General features: G+C 39.9%; 2 protein-coding genes across 10 annotated transcripts in view; both read right to left on the reverse strand.

Annotated features, from left to right (window-relative positions):
- add2 (adducin 2 (beta)) overlaps window positions 1-2,107 on the reverse strand; it is a 29,666-nt gene extending 27,559 nt beyond the window's left edge. The window contains exon 1 of one of the 6 annotated variants that reach the window (XM_037776760.1): window positions 1,487-2,105. The gene's annotated coding sequence lies outside the window, so the exon portion shown is untranslated. Of the gene's footprint in view, window positions 1-1,486 lie in introns of all 6 variants that reach the window. The other 5 variants (XM_037776761.1, XM_037776763.1, XM_037776762.1 and 2 more) reach the window with 5 other exon arrangements.
- Window positions 2,108-4,891: 2,784 nt separating this feature from the next.
- Window positions 4,892-16,278, reverse strand: figla (folliculogenesis specific bHLH transcription factor). Of its 4 annotated transcripts, none has more exons than XR_005207763.1 (7): window positions 15,968-16,278; window positions 13,994-14,140; window positions 13,810-13,899; window positions 12,900-13,052; window positions 9,327-9,363; window positions 7,599-7,650; window positions 4,892-5,557 (listed from the first exon to the last, which is right to left on the reverse strand). XR_005207763.1 is itself a non-coding variant. In XM_037776790.1 (6 exons), the coding sequence occupies exons 1-5, from the start codon at window positions 16,151-16,153 to the stop codon at window positions 7,636-7,638; spliced, it is 591 nt and encodes a 196-aa protein (XP_037632718.1). In that variant the 5' UTR covers window positions 16,154-16,276; the 3' UTR covers window positions 4,892-5,557; window positions 7,599-7,635. The 4 variants fall into 4 exon arrangements, 2 of the variants coding, with proteins under 2 accessions (XP_037632718.1, XP_037632717.1); XR_005207762.1 differs by having other exon boundaries at window positions 7,594-7,650; XM_037776790.1 differs by lacking the exon at window positions 9,327-9,363 and having other exon boundaries at window positions 15,968-16,276.
- Window positions 16,279-20,337: the final 4,059 nt, after the last annotated feature.

The raw sequence follows: 20,337 nt of genomic DNA on the forward strand, positions 1-20,337 counted from the left end.
TTTACAGACATGCCACTTTATGATAATCACATGCAGTTTGGGGTCAAGTCATAGTCAAGTCAGCCCACTGACACACTGACAGCTGTTGTTGTCTGTTAGGCTGCAGTTTGCCATGTTATGATTTGAGCATATTGTTTTATGCTAAATGCAGTACCTGTGAGGGTTTCTGGACAATATGTGTCATTGTTTTGTGTCGTTAATTGATTTCTAATAATAAATATATACATACATTCGCATAAAGCAGCATATTTGCCCACTCCCATGTCGATAAGAGTATTAAATACTTGACAAATCTCCCTTTAAGGTACATTTTGAGCAGATACAATTTTTTTTATTAATTTGTGATTAATCAGGATTAACTATGGACAATCATGCGATTAATCGTGATTAAATATTTTAATGGATCGACAGCCCCAGTATAAACACAGTATTTACTGTATATCGACATCATTTTAGTTGGAATAGTAAAAGGCTGGAATTATGAAAAACATGATTCAGTAGTTCATCATCTATCTGACATATAGATTAAGGGTAAATAATAGAAAACTAAATTGCACTAACACTGACTTCAACATCAACTTCCACACTGCTGTGGCTCAGATGAATCCATCATGACATTGTGCTGAGGAGATTAATAAAATGTGCACTCCCAACGATACTGTGATGCCACATGGGGGAGGAAGAGGACAGGCCTATTGATCACATTGAGTCACGTGAGTGCATGCAGGGCAACATACATCGTGTATCTACAGCTCCATATTTCAACGTCAATGCACAATATCGTTTTATGGCTTTATCTATTATTATAGCATCCTCTCTCCGTTCATCCACCCGCTGCATGGCGGCCCCTGTGCGCTCTGCATGGCTGCCTAGCAACACACACACACGCTGCTGCAGCATCAGCACCAGGATCCTCTAATGGCCACCAGCAGAACGCAGAGGCCAGCAGCGACGGAGCAACGCTGCACGACTTTCTAATAAAAAGTATAATTTCAGAGGACAAGAAAGAGCTCATTATGTCCCGCATATTAATCATGAAACACGTCCGGAACACAAACACACGCACACACACACAGGCTGAGCTTCTATAGAGTAACAAACATGCAGGCTAATGAGCGAGATTAGACAGAGCATGGCTAAACGCACTGCCATCACACACTCTCCATGAATACAGGACACCAAATGCACATGTGAGACCAGCTTGCTCTCGTCCTTCTTCTGCAGAGAACAATGGAGAAAGCATGGCGCACTGTGGAGAGGCTGCAGCACAACGATGCTATCTCAATAATATTATACAAGCACATCCGATCTCTCCGTAGAGAGGCAGCGGGGTGCGCCGTATGGCCGACAACAACAACATGGTACACATCAGGCAGGATGGTGGGAGAAGCATCGGAGCACACATGCACAGGGAGGACCCGCTATCCGCCCAGACATTTAACCACGATCCCCCCTCCATCAACACACAACAAGGCTGTGTACTCACCTCAGAGCATCCTCAGGAGCGAGTCTTCAGTGCGGCTGCACCACACCCACAGCCCGGAGCCCGGAGCCGTCCTCAGAGGAAGCAGATGTGGTTAATTACAACAAATCTGGCCCTATTGGGTTGCGACTCCAGGGGGGGGGGCTATCCTTTGTCAGACTCTTTCAGGGCCTCAGCTGATACCAAGTCAATGGACCCTGATGTTGTTCATCGCTCGGTGCTCTGGACCAGCCCACTGCCACGCCTGTCCTCAGTCTGGCACCATGCAGGGGCTCCCACTCATACAACTACTGTACAGTGGGAATACAAAAAAACCCTTTTGCAGTGCATTTAGTTATTGTGTTTGTAAAAGATAACTATACTGTTTGTCTCCTAAAACGGTGTTTAGTTGGCTATAGGCCCAGTTCAAGTCGGACAAAAAAATATATATATCCCATCAAACAGGCGCCACCTTCTGTTCTAATGGAGAGGAGCCCGTGGCCTACACTGTAAAAAAAAGAAAGAAAGAAAGAAAAAATACATTTTAGATGGTTTTGTCACATCTTAGTCGAGATTAACACCCACAAAAAAAGTAACAGTATATTTTTAAAAGTACTGTACTTAAAGATGGGGAAGAAAGGTTTGAGCAAATATGATTTAAAAAAAGTTATTTTTATAAAACGGTCACTATAACGGCCCCCGCCCTCTGGAACTCTCTCCCTCCTGAAATAAGAAATGCTTCATCCCTGGACATTTTCAAACAACACCTCAAACACCACCTATTCATCGAAGCCTATGCTGACTCTTCCTACACATCACTCTTTTAATTACTTAGCTATAGTTTTTCCTCTTTGTTATTTATTAGTATGATTTTGTGTGCCCCCTTTGTAAAGCGTCCTTGGGTTTCTGAAAGGCGCTATATAAGTCCAATTTATTATTATTATTATTAGTAGTAGTATTAGCGCATGAGACAGGTAATCTGAAAATGATGTGTTCTCCGGTGCTCCCAATGGCATCTGCGAGATTTCACAGACCGGAGGAAAACAAGCAGTAAGAGCAGCTGTCAATCACTCGCAAACTCCGATCAAACTAGGCAGCGCTGATCAAATATGAATCAATATTCTGTTAATGTAATGCCTATTTCTCTCCTCAAATGTTTTCAGAGACATATATTATTGTACTGTTTAGCTGTAAAATTAGAAAGTTTGCTCCGGCTGGTGGGCGGTGCTTGGTATTTCCTAAACTGATCTCGACATGGCTGCCGGGTCACAAACTTTCTAATTTTACAGCTAAATAGTACACTACAAGATGTTTCTGAGAACATTTAGGGGGAGAAATAGGCATTACAGTAACAGAATATTGATTCATATTTGATCAGCGCTGCATAGTTTGAACGTTTGAGCGGAGTTTGCGAGTGATTGACAGCTACCTCCGTTGAATGAACAGCCAATAGGAACGCTCTCTCTCTCTGAAATGACCTGTGATTGGCCAAAGTCTCCCGTCACGGGCTAGATTTTCAAAAGCCTGAAAACAGAACCATGAGGAGGTGCAGAAGTCTAGTTATCTCTCAGAACACTTGAATTACAATATGCTAAAAGTTTATTATGGAATTTTTGTTTGCCCAATGATGCCAAAAATATTCTGCCTGCTGACACTTTAAGTATAAGTTTGTGGAAGCCTACTTGTACTTTACTTAAGTATTTCCATTTTTTGCCAATTTATACTTCTACTCTACTACATTTCAAAAGGAAATATTATACTTCTTATTCCATTTGACACCTGTGATTACTACTGTAGTTACATTGCAAATTAAGATTTTACATACAAAACACACAGTAATATCATCTTGCTCATGAGACTATTGAACACTTCAATAAAGGTTTTCTCCATCTTTAACATTAACACCATTCAAATGCTGTTTAACTGTTAAAGCTTCAGTAGGCAGTATATTTTTGGCATCATCGTGCAAAAATTCCATAATAACCTTTCAGCATATTGTAATTCAAGTGTTCTGAGAGATAACTAGACTTCTGCTCCTCCTCATGGCTCTGTTTTCAGGCTTTACAAAATCTAGTCCTTGACAGGACACTTTGACCAATCACAGGTCATTTCAGACAGAGAGAGTTCCTATTGGCTGTGCTCCGGTCATGTGACCGGAACTTGGCATTCCTTCACCAGATTTCACAATGGCGGCGGCGTCACAAACTTTCTTATTTTACAGCTAAACCGTGCACTACAAGATGATTCTGAAAACATTTGAGGAGAGAAATAGGCATTAACGTAACAGAATATTGATTCATATTTGATCAGCGCTGCCTAGTTTGACCGTTTGGTCGGAGTTCGCGAGTGATTGACAGCCGGCTCTCATAGACGGCAGTGGATAACGGACCTCAGATCAGCTCCTACTGCTTGTTTTCCTCCGGTCTGTGAATCTTGCAGATGCCGTTAGGACCACCGGAGGACACCGGAGGACACCGGAGGACACAGAGGCACATGATTTTTTCAGGTTACCTGTTTCATGTACTACTGTCACAATATAGCGACCGTTTTATAAAAATGATTTTTTTTAATCATATTTGCTCCAATCTGCCTACTTCAGCTTTAATGCAGCAATGATGATAATCAAATAGAGTGCTCCAGGTATGACATATTTTTGTAGGCCAACCAATGCCTATTGAAGGATGCTAGGACACGGGTCAGTGCAACTGAAGCTGCGGTCGTGCGTTGCAATTGGCTCAATTTCGGCGAGTGCAGACCAGCTTTTACTGCGCATGTGTTGTACCCCAAAGATATGACGCGTTGACCCAGCCTCTTTATAGCACCGCCCTGGTTCCCTCGACAAAAAGCCAATGGGATATTTCCATTGGGTTTTGGATTATTGCAGAAAATAAACTCTGTGGCAAACAAACATTTATGGTACTCAAACGTTTTGTTCAGCAAGTTAATCTCCACAAATGAACACCACTTTTATGATTTTCGAAGAGTGAATGCAATCGCCAGAAGTACAAAGCTAACGTTAGGCTATAAACTATCTAAACCACCGTCGCATGAGTGTGAGTATACACAACGAGGCTGTAAAGGCGGACGAGTCGGCGTGATGACGTTTAGTAGTCTCATTTAGCCGCTTGTTAGAAACCGCCTTTTTCAAGACAAATAAGGGCTTCAAAATTCATGAGTGGGTATTTATTGATGAATTGTAGAACAAAATGTTAAAATCTCTTCAGATTGTGTTAACCACAGATCTTATTTTAGGCATCTAACTAAAACCCACTGATTTCCAGACAAGGGAAGTGCTAAAATGCTAACTCATTTCTGGGTTTGAAGACCTATTCCTGTAGCACTCTATTATATAACATATAGCCTACAGGATTCTACATAATGAGTACTAGGCTACTTGTAATTTTGATACTTTAGATAACATTTAAAATCAGGCCTTTAATCTGAGATGGAGCATTCTACTGTGGTATTGTGTGCTACTTCTTTTTCATTAAAAATCATTATTACTTCTTCTTCTAAAAAAAACAACTAATTCTAATCTGGAAATATGTCCTAAATGACATAATGGATTTAATAAAAACACCATGTTACGATGGGTTATTACAACATTTATCATGCATTTTCATATTTCCAGTTTGAAATAAGATTAGTACATGGTAGTAGACCTGAAATTAAAGCTTTTTAACATGAGACAACTTGACAAACACAGCATTCAATTATATGGACAAATTAACATTAGGAGAGCCAGAAACGTAACAAAAATGTTTATCCTCTCGGTACAAATGTCTTCCTTCAAAGGACAATTCATGAAAGCTGCAATATTCATTGAGAAATAGTCTTGGTACCATGAAGTGTTGAAGTGAAATGAGAAGGCATCTATTCAACTTAAAAAACAACAACAAACCCTTTCAGACAGAAATATTAAAAAATAGAAGCTGTTGTACATTTTATTTAAGGGCTGCCAAGGATACGGTTTGTAAAATGAAAATAAAAACACATTCATATTTACTCAAACAACATGTAAATTTCAAAAGTTAAATTAAATAAGACAAATAAAACTGAATTTTCTTCTTGAATAATCCTTTCTTCCACAGGCCCCTAAAAATAAAACAAGAATTACATTATCTAAAATAGCATAGTTCTTTTAGCACAATTACTACACTCAGAGACTTGTTGATAGAAATGACTTATCTGAATGGGTGTCCCCCCCCCCCACCATACTGCACTGAGTACAGAGTCTTGACGTCCCTGTAAGTTGTGGTTACAGGTGCAACACAGCACATTACTGATCACAATAACAGTGATGCTGGGTGCAACAGATTTGAAACGTTCAACCAGAAGAGGGCACTGTAACAATGCATTTCAAATCAGTGGGGAAAAATACTGTAAAAAAGGTCATTTCCACTGTGCTCCAGTGTTATTGTAAAATAAAGCATGAACAATTCAAAGAGGGGTAATTACTTCTATGTGCAAAAGCGAAGTTGGTGACCACAGCAAATTTCCAGTCACACTTAGTTTCAACTTGAGCAGAGGTCTAATCAGCCAGAATAACTGAAAACACCTGTGTCAGTGGGTTGGGCATATAAGCACAGTGTCAGGCTGCGGTCGCAAAGTCAAAAAATGTCGTCCTAATGTCTTTTCCTAACCACTTTTTCTTGACCTCGGTTGGAAAACGTCATGAGGTCAAGGGTAGATGTGAGGATGAATTCAGAAGGACTTAGGAAAAGACAACCATGGTGTTAAGAGAGTCCGACTGCACTTACACTATAGGTGCTCAGTAATTATGATGCGACGGCGGCGGATGTTATTGATGTGGGTCTGCTGTGGTGAGACTACAATGTCCTGAAGATGGACTACAAAAGGTGCTTCTTTCCCCCGGTGCGTTCTTATATATCTCTTTCAGTGTCAGGCTGCTTCACCATCAGTGTGTGAAAGAGAGATACCACCGGTCCTTCTGCTGCTGGAATACTTTACATCAACATATAGAAAAGGATTATCTGACCTAACATGGACAACCGGTGGAAAATATTACTTCATTACCAAAGTTGGAATTGAAATAAAAAAAGGAATAACCTACAGGCTACCACCAAAGTTTATATGCTGAATATTGAGTTATTTTTTGAGTTATGGAGAAGGGGTAGAACCATTAAATGTATATTTCTTCCTACTCCTTTTCGGACGTAATATCTATTTATATTGATTATTTGTTTATTGACAGTTTGTTATGTTTACTATTCATTTTATTTGTTATTCTTGTTTTTTTACTTATTTGTTACTTGTTTGAAATGAAAAATAGAAATAAAGTGAAACGAAATGGTTGTCACTGTCCGCTCATATTTATCAACATGAATCCCAATTGGTATATGACTGTATGAAAATAATATGCAAGACAGGTAACATGTTATGAACGGCAGAATGGTGCGCCGCTTTGAATGTTGCTGCCGCAAGGGATTGTGGGACGACATTATCTCCTTTCCTTTGGTGATGGATGGTCCGGTGTATCCTATGCTAAAGGAGATAAGAAAGGAAACACTGAAGCACCTTTCCTCAGCATTTAGAGGATTCCACCAGCTCTTATCATGGCTGCTACTGAGATACTTCCGGGGAGCAGGAAGATACCAGGATTTATCACTAAACACTAAAAATATAGTTCAGTTATGAATCAGTCAATTAACATACTAACATTAACTCTGGTTGTAAAACTGAATTAAATAGCCCACTGATGAGACACAATATCGAGCAGTAGGGCTGCGGTTGAAAAGTCTTGTTTTTCTGTGAGCTGTGCTTGTTTTGTGACAATTGTCAACTGAGTTACCAAAAAATGACAATCATCTTTCAGACCACATGGGGGCAGCATTTGTATACTATTGGACCCATGTTCATATTGGGGTTTGGTACTATTACCATTACTACTGCCACAATTCATTATAATTATAAACAATAATTATAATCATATTATTATAACCCCTGATATAATCTGCCTGCTATTTAGTGTTCTAACATGATCATCTACACCCTGCAGTGTTAAGACTTCAGAAAATCCTACCAACTTTTGGTGTGATTTCAGCAATCTGGATTTTAACTGAAAATGTATTTCTGATAATAAGTGATTTGATATCCATGTATTAACATACCCAACCTGGCAGGTTTCCAATATTGGTCCAAGCCATCTTGCTCTAGGGTTGAGACATCTGTTGAATGAAGAAGAAGAAGGTGATGACATCTGAGTTCTTACAGTGTTCATATAATTTCTTCATAGAACAAACAGCATCAAGACGCACTACCTGAGCAGCTATTGTGAGAGCCACAGTAACCAGTTATGACCTGTACAGCACATCGTAAGGACAATGGAACAATACAAAAAAGTGCTCTTATGTCGATCTAAACCTCTTCACCTTGATCTCAATCAGAGGACGAGGCACTTGTGAGGACGTTGTGAATGACTCGGATAACCGGGCTACACTGAAATCAATCAAATGCTTTGTGTGGATGGCCAGCTGTAATTGTAGCACGTTCCTGTCAGATCGTTTCAGGAATTAAACATGCCTGATTGCCTATTGTTTGAAGGGGTCTGTATTTATTGCTGTGTGAAGACTGCCTGTATTATGTTCAAAAAGGTTACACTATTTGTCTACAACTGATAGAGATTTTGCATTTGCATAGTATATTAAGTGAATTATTTAGTTAAAGCAGAATTGGGGCAAATATGATTAAAAAATAGTTATTTTTATAAAACGGTCACTATATCCTGACAGTAGTGCATGAGACAGGTAATCTGAAAAAAATAATGTGGCTCTGTGTCCTCCGGTGCTCCTAATGGCATCTGCAAGATTTCACAGACCGGAGGAAAACAACCAATCAGAGATGACCTGGAGTCTTGCTGTCTCCGAGCAGCTGTCAATCACTCCTGAATTCCGATCAAACTGGGCGGCGTTGATCAAATATGAATCAATATTCTGTTGCTGAAATGCCTGTTTCTCTCCTAAAATGTTCTCAGAAACATGTTGTAGTGCACTGTTTAGCTGTAAAAATGAGAACGTTTGTGACCCGGCCGCCATGTTGAGAACAGCTGAGGAAATACCAAGCACCGCCCACCAGCCGGGTCAAAAACTTTCTCATTTTACAGCTAAACAGTATACCACAAAATGTTTCTGAAAACATTTGAGGCGAGAAATAGGCATTACAGTAACAGAATATTGATTAATATTGGATCAGAGCGGCCTAGTTTAACCGTTTGATCGGAAGTCACGTGTGATTGACAGCTGCCTCGCGTTGAGTGAACAGCCAATAGGAAGGCTGTCTCTCTGAAATGACGTGTGATTGGCCAAAGTCTCCCGTCACTGGCTACATTTTCTAAAGCCTGAAAACAGAGCCATGAGGAGGTGCAGAAGTCTAGTTTTCTCTCAGAACACTTGAATTACAAAATGCTGAAAGGTTGTTATGGAATTTTTGCTCAATGATGCCAAAAATATTCTGCCTACTGCAGGTTTAAGTGAACTCTAAATAAGCAAAACATACATATTAAATAATTGATTTTCATTCTCAAGTCAACTGTCATAAAAAGCCTGGGGGAAACCATTTACAGTTGTTTTTTTTTTTTTACAATTCGTAACACGTATTTCTCAATACAATAATAATACAAACACTTTTTTCAAAACTCTCCACACAGTCAGCACAACAGAAGTCAATGTGGACTGACTTTTCATTGCTTTGAAAACCAAAGACATTCAATGACCACATCTTTCACAATCCATGAACTGCTTTCTCACTCAAACTCAACCACCACCAAACCTCGGTGTTTTTACACTGGATTTTGCCCCATGTTTACATACTATTGTAATAACTGTTGGATTTATATTCAACTTACCGTAAATTAGACTGCAACTTGCTACATTCTGCTACATCTACAAAGAAATAAACAAATCAAAATGCATAAACTCCTAATTGAGGCCTATTTTTATTCCTTGATGACCTCTATGAAAGACTTGTGCCAAGCGAGGGAGGGGTACATTTTGTAATTGTATGGGAGAATGTGGCGTTTCACCATCTCTTCCAGTCACAGAGTGGTTTACAGCCCATCCCAGGATGGAGTCACATTTCCTTCCACCTCACGGTGGGTTCACATAAGCCGTGCTATGTTAACCATGGCGTGAGCCAAAGCCTGGCTGTTCACACCAGAAGCTCATTTCTCTGCGTCGGTCAACAAGCGATTCCGTTCCTCTGCTGTTTACTATAGATCTCTCTGTGTGTGTGTGTGTATGTATGTGTCTCCTCCTCTCTCTTTCTCTCTGTTTAGACACAACTGACAAATATGTGGAATAAGTAGGTAATTTAAAACCCACAGTCACGACAGCAGTGAGACTAGACTGTTTCTCATAAATATAGCGGATGAATTTTGAAATGTGATTAGGGGTGAAGTGACTGGGAGGGAATCATTTATATTGTTTATAGTAGCAGTATCACGGAGCTCCGTCGCGCGTCCTGTGTGAACAGCCCATTGATTTACATCGAAAGGACGCGGGCAGCGCTTCTCCAAAAATTGTGAACCCGGGGTTACTCTCTATTCCTCAACCCCATAGAGGAATTATTTTCCTCATGAAGGTGGATAGCCACATGCTCAGATGTCCTTCTTGGGTGCATGGACAATAACTGCAGAGGATTGCCAGGGATGGATCAGACAGATTATTTCCCAGGTATATTACTCTGTGAGAGTACACAAGGTGTGATGTGGATGAGTCCAAATACAGAAGACAGGATTTACTAGTACTGTTGTATTTCCATCTATGTAGCTGTACTATATGTAGTATATATATGCATGTAGTGAATCATTTTATGTTGCAGCACTAGAATTGCTATAGTTTAATTTTTTTCCCGTGGAATTACTCTCTACAATGGCAAAAAGATAAAGCCTACTGAAGCATATTACAGCATTTCTGATTCATTTCTGTGACATTTACTGTAAGGCAGCAAATCCACGCAATAAACAAGTGCAAGTGTCTTGTTGTAGTGGAATCTGGGTTTATGCTGAATCAATAAATAAATAAAAGGTACGCGTTGTAATGCTACCTGTCGGTTTTTAATGTCATTGTAATGAGTTGTGTTACTGTTGGGAGACAAATGTTGTCAGTGTTCTGGTACAAGAGATGTGTATCAGGTGTTGTGGTTGCACTAGTGCATTTTGGATGTGAGATTAACTGTTGTGCTGAGCTGCATGTTGGTGAAGAGAATGGTCTGAACAATTTGGAAAAAGTGAAAGAAATGTGTCAATCAGTTGCAGAACACTATAAAGCCAACATACCGAAGACAAAATCCAATGGTAATAAAAAATATATAAACCAAGTTTCACAACTCCCAGAGCTGCAGGAATTCCTTTGACATTTACTTAAACAGCCATTAGAAAAAAAAAAGAAAGTAGTTTAAATACAGATGCACCATAGGAGTTTGATGGCGAGGGTGAGAATTGATTTTATCCATTGCTCGTCTGAAAAATAAGGCGCTGCGTACCAAAATACACACATCCATTTATAGGTGTGGAATCAAAGTATCTGACCACTGCACCACATGGCTGGTCAGGGTTGGTTTATTTTCACCTTTTTGTATTGTGCATTACTCTAATTCGGACAACCCTACAGTACATAGAAGTGGTGGACAGAAACGCTATACAATATAGAGTACAGCAGTCAGTACAGTAAATCAGACTATGGCCTAAAACTGGCCAGAGCTGAATCACCACTTCTTTGACACAGGCTGTATTCGAAACCGCCTACTACATACTACTGAGGAACACAGTATGCAGTATGTACTCTATACTGTGTACTGTGTTCCTCAGTAGTATGCAGTATGCGACGGTTAAAGCGATGCATTTTGCAGTATGCTGGACCAGGCTTTACCCTTTAAACTAGCTCTTAAAGCACTGGACAAAAAAAACAAACTCAAACCACTATTACAATATTATCGAAAAACAACCTTAGATTTAGTTGTTTATGTTATGTTTGTTTACTTTATAAGATACTGCAGGTTTAAACTATTTATTTTAACAGCTCATAGTGAAGTGAGACAAACAGGCTTATTAAGGAGGGGAGACGGGAAAAATAAAACTTTGCTTGACAAAATGTACGTTACTCAAACTGCTTTTTCAGTTACAGCAACAAAACAGTGGACTGATCTCCCTCCAGATATTAGAGGAATGTTAAAAAGGGTCATGTTGTCTCAGCAGGTTATCTCTCTGCCCCGTCTTTCCCTCGCCTCTTCCCTCGCCACTCTGCTGCTCTCTAGCCGGTCTGTGCGTGTCAGTGGCCGGCTCTCCAGCGAGCTACGCCCGCGGGCGATTGTTGAGCTTTTAAACTCCAAAAAGGCAGATAAACACAGGTTCCTGTTAATATATAATGGATATCTGTGTTGTGATATTTAAACAAACTATTCGTTAATAAGGAAATGAAAGCCCCTCGTCTACAGACCGGTCTCTAGAGAGCTCCAGACAGCTCATAGTGTTCTGAGTGACTGCACGGGTGGAGAGGTAGCGACCCCGGCAGGCGCTAGCTAGCTGTCATGGCAGTTTGTGGAGCTTCTTAACTCCGACAACTGTGGAACAAATGTTCTATTTGCCATCTAATATCGTAAAACTGCCAAAATTCAAAATCTACACAGTTGATTTCTCGCCTCAAAAATTTTCAGAAGTGAATTTAGTGATGAAATAGCTACAAAAATTTAAAAATGAGCCGTTTTTGGTTGCTGTTGTAACCGTAGCCTGTCGCGGTCCGATGCATACTGGAGATTTTTTCCAAATCAGTACGACATCCGGGTATTTTTTTTTGCATACTGTAGATTTTGCTTTTGTTTGCATACTGCACACTACATTTCGGCCAAATCAGTATGTACTGCTAGTATAGTATGAGGTTTCAAATACAGCCACAGTCTCAACAAACACTGATCATTAGCTTCAGTATTAGAGGGCTATAGTATTGGACTGTGATGTAGTATACAAATGCTGTGATGTAGTATACAAATGTTGCTGTTGTTGTGTTCTCCTCCTGCAGCATCCTACTCATCCACTCATCCTACTCTACTTGTTCATTGAAATTACCTTTTTGAAAACTAAATCAACAGATTAAATTAAACGTATATTGTATTCTTCAGATTTTTTTGCTTCTAAGGCTGTAAATCAATTAAAAAAACACTCCTAACACTGTATCACATCCCCTGCATGATGGAGTGCGATCAACCTAATTCAATTCAGAAATTAAGTGTAAAAACCTAGAGGGAAAATGTATAGCCTTGACACGTCTATTAAGTTCCTCTTTCTGAGTCGTGACTGAGGTTAGCCTGACAGACTGCTGCACTACGAAAGCTCCCTGGCCAGCGTCACAGATGTAGTTGAAGGGTAGCTGACAAACACTGAGCATAAAATGAGGCAGAATATTAGGGAAGAGAAATGAGTTACCAAAGTCTGATCAGGTGCTACTTGGATGATGAACTGGTATGCAGGCATCACACAATGTTGCAACACCAGTCTGGTCATATCTGCGTCCTCTGTTACCGGTTCTGGGGGCATGGTGAATCCATCTTCCATGCGCTCCTCTGACATGTTCAGCAACTGCCAGGAAAAAGCACGGAAGTAAAAACAAATCAAAATATAACCTTTTACAATCAAATACTCACCTGCTTTAGGCTTGAAAAGTGAATCCATGACAGTTGCAATGAATTAAGGTCAAGAAAAACGCGTGACACATTTTGGTCTCCCGTCGCTGTCGCTCGATATAACTGTCGTCATATTTTCTCCATTTAGCTAGTTTGGACTTAGCGTCACTTGACGATGTGGACTGACTCAGATATTTCTCCATGCTCGCCAGCTATCTAGCTGGCTAATAAGCTAAGCTAAGCTAAGCGGCAGGAGCTGGAACAGTTTGTTGCACCCTGAGTGAAGTGACTGATACTGTACATGACAGATTGACGTGATGTGTCACAATCATATCAGAGTTTCTATTCGCTCAAAGCTAACGTGCGTGGGAGTAATAGACACACTATGCTTGTTTATTGATGCAAATGGTCCCAATCTGTAGATATGGATTTTTTAATGATACAGCACAATTTTATAATTTAAAGCAAATTATTTCACTGAGATTAATTCTGTGTTTGCTACCACAGGTACAGGTAATGCAGGCAGGTACATTGTTAGGGGTCTAACCCCAAAGCCACTACATCCACTAAAAAACTGAGTAGAGCATTATATGTGGCCTCTGTGCCACCCATACAATGACGAGATCCCTACCTACACACTTTGTGGGTTGGTTGCAACTAAAATGTATCAAACCAACTGTCATAACTGCACAGTGGAAAAAGCAAACACTCACATCATCCACCCTCCATAGGTCGTTGCCAAAGCCATCAGTCTGACCATAAGTGATTGCATTCTTTAGGAAATCAGTCCCACTGCCATCAACCTGAGAAATAGAAAATAATAATAATCAACATCTCAGTGGAAAGCAATGGGGGACACTTGTCATTTGATAGAGTCCTGATGAATGCAGCACTTACACTGTCTGTGTCCTGCAAAACTGCGACGAGCAATCGAATGTATTCCGTCGCAGCTTTGAGTGTGTCCACTTTACTGGGCTTCCGGTCTGGTCGCATCAGTGGCACCATGCGTTTCAAGCGGGAGAACATGGTGTTCAAGTTCCTGATCTGCACAGAAAAGAAGTTCTGTGTCCTCCGATGCTCCTAATGGTATCTGCAAGATTTCACAGAGCTCGAGCCTTGCCTTCTCTGAGCAGCTGTCACCGCACCGCCCACCAGCCGGAGTAAACTTTCTCATTTTACAGCTAAACAGTACACTACATGTTTCTGAAAATATTTGAGGTGAGAAATAGGCATTACAGTAACAGAATGTTAATTAATATTTTCATCAGCGCTGCCTAGTTTGACCGTTTGACCGACAGCTGCCTCCGTTGAATGAACAGCCAATAGGAACGCTCTCTCTCAATGAAATGACCTATGATTGGCCAAAGTCTCCCGTAACGGATAGATATTCTAAAGCCTGAAAACAGAGCCATGAGGAGGAGCAGAAGTCTAGTTTTCTCTCAGAACACTTGAATTAAAATATGCTGAAAGGTTACTAGGACATTTTTGCCCAATGATGCCAAAAACATTCTACCTACTGCAGGTTTAAAGCACTTCATCCTTCATTGCTGATAGTATGAGCTATAACTGTTTTGCAAAATCCAGCACATCATGCAGAAGACATAGAAGTGTCCCTTTTTTGTCCCAAGTTGATCGTAATATATGGCGGGCAGTTTTCAATACAGCAAATCAATATGGCTCTGTACAGCACAGCAACCCCAGCAAACACACGTCTTGACTTAGTCAACCTTTGAGAGTTGCATTTTCAAATGAATATAACTGAATGTTATCAGCTCTTTCAAATTATCAGTACAAATCATTACCGTCTGTCACAAGGCCTAATATTAATATTAGTACCAACTTTTGCCTTCCGGCAGGAGATATAGAGTCCCACGGTGCAGATTGAACCGTTACAAACATTCATTCTTGCCGATGTCTATTAAACTTCACAACAACTCGTAACATAAAGCCATCATGAGGACAGTGCAATATGGTTAGACAGTGCAATATGTTAAATAGGGACAGTGCAATATGTTGCATCTGTGTAATATTGGGTTATTGTCTGTGCAGTATGGGCAAGACGGTAGACGGTGTAGTGCACTACCTGGGTGCAATACCTGCCATGGTGTGTGTGATGGTATGTGCCATTATGTACATGGACTGTCTGTGTGTTGAAACATCTGTTTCTGTTGAACTGTTTCCCTGTCTTGTGTGGAAACGTTTAACATTCTTGTTGTTATTGTTTTAATTTAGTGTTAGTAACTGCAGTTGGATGGCGTCCAGGAAAGATTTCCCCACGGAGACAATAAAAGTATATCTTATCTTATCTTACCTTAATATCTTCCAGACATCAAGGTAAGACATGTTTGAGAATGGAGGAAAACTGTTATATACATTATTACCATTTTATATCCATTAATTTAATTCCCAAGTTTAGCTGTATTCATTAAAAAAGTTTGCTTTCTCCCACTTTATGCCAAACTACATTTACAAATTTTAAAATTTAAAAGAGTCAGGCTTACTGCCAAATAATACTGAACTCTTTAAACAAGATGTAGGCCTGGATTTTTACCTCATGTCCAAGAGTAAATTCTGTATTCAATAATGTTGCAACCAAGCATGAAAATACACCAGAACTAACATTATCTAACTGTGAGTGGCCTGTTGAGACCACAATAATGAAACTTTAGCTGGATAGTAAAACTAATTGTCAAAGCTGAAACGTATCAGTGCTGTGCTACAGCTAGTTGGTATGACTGGTGTTGTTAGCTAAAGAGGCCAAGTTGGACCTCTCTGCTCACAGGAGGACCTGGACCTGCTCGGAGGAGTCACAGCCTCCTGTCAAACATATCAAACATGTATTCACACAGTGTCATTCAGAGGAACACTCACTCTCAGTCGCTCCTTGGCGTTGACCAGTTCTCTCTTCTTCACAGTTTCACTGAAGTCCTCAGAGACGCAGTACGAGCCGTCTTTTCCTCGTCTGAACTTCTCTACGTTGCTGTAAGCAGGCAGAGCTGACTCTCCCGTCAACCGCTTCAAGATATTACTCATTAGTTCCTCCTCTGGCACCTTCATCTTATCGAGTAGCAGACATTAGCCTTCACACTCTGGTGCTTCTGCTCATTTTTTCTTTTCTATAGGCTACTGTTCTCATGTAAATAGCGAAGGCAGGAGAAGAGAGAGAGAAAGAGAGAGAGAGCTGCGGGATCACACCTGCACTAATTAGTCCACTGAGGCAACTTCAAGCAACCTGAGGCAGCCTGAGGCAGTCTGAGCAACCTGAGCAACCTGCAGCAGCCTGAGGCAACCTGCGGCAGCCTGAGGCAGTCTGAGCAACCTGAGCAACCTGCAGCAGCCTGAGGCAACCTGCGGCAGCCTGAGGCAGTCTGAGCAACCTGAGCAACCTGCAGCAACCTGAGCAACCTGAGACAGCCTGAGGCAACCTGAGGCTGTCCATCAGAAAGCGAGTTGAATTTAATGGTTCTACCAGTCAGCTAGTGATAGATTCATGCTACAGAGGCTTCTCCACTTCTGATATCCACATCTCTTATGTTAAACAGATTTAATCCCTGTATTATCTGGGAAAAAAATAAATAAAAAAAGCCAAAACTGAAAAAAATGTGCTTCAACCCCATAGAACCCTAACCCTACTCCCGTAAACCGAAGCACACATCAGACATCACAATGGTTTTAAAGCTTCAGTAGGCAACACTTTTTTGGCATCATTGGGCAGAAATTCCATAATAACCTTTCAGCATATTGTAATTCAAGTGTTCTGAGAGAAAACTAGACTTCTGCTCCTCCTCATGGCTCTGTTCAGGCTTTAAAAACTCTATCCTGTGACTGCAGACTTTGACCAATCACAGATCATTTCATTGAGAGAGCGTTCCTATTAAGCGTTCCTATTGGCTGTGCTCGTTCCTATTGGCTGGTGGGCGGTGCTTGGTATTTCCTCAACTGATCTCAACATGGCGGCCATGGTCACAAACTTTCTCATTTTACAGCTGAACAGTACACTACAAGATGTTTGTGAAAACATTTGAGGAGAGAAATAGGCATTACAGTAACAGAATCTTGATTCATATTTGATCAGTGCTGCCTAGTTTAACCGTTTGATCGGAGTTCACAAGTGATTGACAGCTGCTCAGAGAAGGCAAGGCTCCAGCTCGGCTCTGATTGGTTGGTTTCCTCCGGTCTGTGAAATCTTGCAGGTGCCAGTAGGAGCAACGGAGGACACAGAGGAACATGCTTTTTTTTCAGATTACCTGTCTCATGTACTACTGTCAGGATATAATACACGTTTTAAAAAAATAACTTTTTTTAATCATATTTGTTCCATTTCTACTCACTGCAGCTTTAAGACAAAAATTAAGATTTTTATTTTCATATATAACTGTATTTATTATAAGATAAATAAACAAATGGTCCCTGATATTAAAAGTGTCCAGTCAGTTTTACTACAAGAGGGCAACCAGCCTATGGTCTATGCCTTAAGCCAGGCCTGCTTAATAAATAAAATAAGTTTTTATGCCTATTTAATTGTAGAAGCCATGATAGGTCTTGCATTTCTAGAGAAATTATTTTCAAAGTATTAGATGCATTTCAGAACTAATAGAATTTGCTATATCAGACAAAGATTTGATGAAGGGTGAATTAGCCTAATGTGGGACATTATTTCTAGAATATATTACTATTGATGTGAAGCCAATACATTAAATCCTCACCCAGTACCACTCTGAAATCTCCAGGATGTGTCCTAATCAAACCAAAAAATAAAATGCAGATTTCACCCACATAAAAGAAATGGTAGATATCAGTACTCTAATGCCAAGTTGTCTCAGACAAATCTTTATTTCCTAATGTGGGACAGTCATGTCAGAAATGTGGGACACTGAAAAGTCTGTTAAATAATAAATCACATAATATTTAATATAAGAAACACTCAAGGCTAAATGTGCATTCCCATGTTCAGTCATTTTACCACTTACAATGTTATTGCTGTTATAAAATATAGGTTTATAGGTGTGGATGTTACATGAAGAATGAAACAACGTCAACAAACAATAGACTATCATAGTTTTGAAGCATTTAGGCAAATGAGAAAAACAACACATAGCCTATATTGTCATATGTTATGCAAAGAAAGCATAATTAAATGCACAGCTAAATCTGATGTGAATTGCAACGGTAAAATGTTAAACCATTAAAATGTTTTCATTTCACTATACAGGGAACACATACAGTATAACCGTAACAGGCATAGGGCCTATTTGAAGCCAATACATCAAACCTTGAAGCAACACATAAAACCTGAAAAACCATTGCTTACCACACACTGCATTGTGGATAATGATTGAATAACCTGTAATGCATAGGCTTAAAAACAACAACCTGAAGAAATTAGAAAAAAACTACCATTTTAACAGAGATGCAGCCAGCCCCAATTATTGAATATAATTTGCCTTTCACCATAAACCCTATAAATAGTCATTGTCATTGCACAAACCATGCTGTTCCACTCTAATCTATGAGAGGACATTTGAGAAGCCATGTGATTTTGACCTCATAACACCACAGCTTGTGTTAACCAATAGTTTAATTGACTTGTATTTGTTTGTTTCTACACCCACTGGAGCTTAGGTGTCTCACATTTCGGCAACTCACCACTATTTGTTGCCTACAGCCTTGATTTCATCCTCTGATATTTTTTTATTAAATGGGTTTGGTATTGAACTTTGTATTGGTGTTTGGACAACTTGTGCTTGTTTAAACTCATGCTTATTGTTTCAGAGCATCCATGTCTTAAGGAGTTAGCCTAAACCTTCATTCAAATATTTATTTTGGTTACTATGGCCAGTATGGTCCATCCAACATGACTGGTTTCTAATAAGTTTTGTATGTATCTTGGTCAAATGAAGAAAAAAAATCAAACGGATCCGTATCAAGATTGTTTATGTTATGTTTGTACTATATTGTTATTTTATTTGTAAAATATATATTAATCATAACAGCTTTGTTACAGGGAACATTTTCAGAAACTGATTGCTGAAGGTTGAGACTGTCCACTCCAGAAAAACATTGCAATTAGTTGTTGCATTTGACTTTGACAACAGAGGGTTTCTGTCTCCTCTTCTACCATAAGTCTTAATTGGTTTTTAATCATGATCGTTCCCTAACGTTAAAGGTGCCAAATGCGAGATTGGGAGCATTTCTATTGCCTTTGCGCGGCTCTCAACATGGCGACAGCTGAGCCGGTGGCTCTTAGCTAACGGTGCTAACAGCGCTAACAGTGAAAACAACGGCAAAACTGCTGAAAGAGCTAACAGTGTTAACCTGAGGGGCGATCAAAGGGTGGGTGCTACGCCTCCGATACAGCACTGTCGGTTGGGACGGTGTTATCGGCTGAAACCGCTGAATGAGAGCAGTGCAGAGCGGCGGCTCTGAGCTAGCCAGAGGGGCACTATCACGTGCACGAACATGCACTAAAAGGCACGCACGGCCGGCTATGAACACCTCTAACCAATTACTTTGAATTGCCTAAACATAACTATACCCATACCATTGCTAGCTAATGAGAAAACTCCCATAGGTCATTTATGCAACAAACCACATATTTTGATATGAGGTCTTCGGTGGCTGGATTTCATCTGTTCAGTAGTAGTGACTCATATTTTTACATTCACATTGAATTGTTTATCCTTGACATTTTCAACATGTATTGTATTGTATTGTATGTATGGTATGTCATTTTCAAAGAATCCTCATCTTTGCTGCAGTATGAATGTGCAGGTACAAATTTCAGCTTTATGTACAAATCCAAGAACACATTTCTAAATGAGGCCTCAAAGCTGTGGGAGCTGGATGCATACCACTGAGACCCCTTTTAGCTATTCACCTTTCCCTGTTCCATTTGCAAAGAATCCCCAGGGTTTCACTGCTGAGCATCTTTTCCTTCTAGCTCACTCAATCACTTTGAATCAACATAGCCTAATTTGAGTTGCACAACCATTACACACCAGATGGTATAACTCAAGAAACTCCAGAAGGTATAGTGCTCTGGGGCATTACTGCATTGTTCAGCCAAAGCAAATCTGAAGCTGAAAACCCAGAAATTACCCATTGCATTATGTCATTCTGCCCCCCAAAACTATGAAGGACAGAACCTGCCAAAATCAAAAATAAATGAATAAATAAATAAATGACTCATTAAATAGATAAATATGTCATTAAATGTAGCTGAAATAATATTATTAATAAAT

The sequence above is a fragment of the Sebastes umbrosus genome, chromosome 8 (assembly GCF_015220745.1).
Source record: "Sebastes umbrosus isolate fSebUmb1 chromosome 8, fSebUmb1.pri, whole genome shotgun sequence".
NCBI lineage: Eukaryota > Metazoa > Chordata > Actinopteri > Perciformes > Sebastidae > Sebastes > Sebastes umbrosus.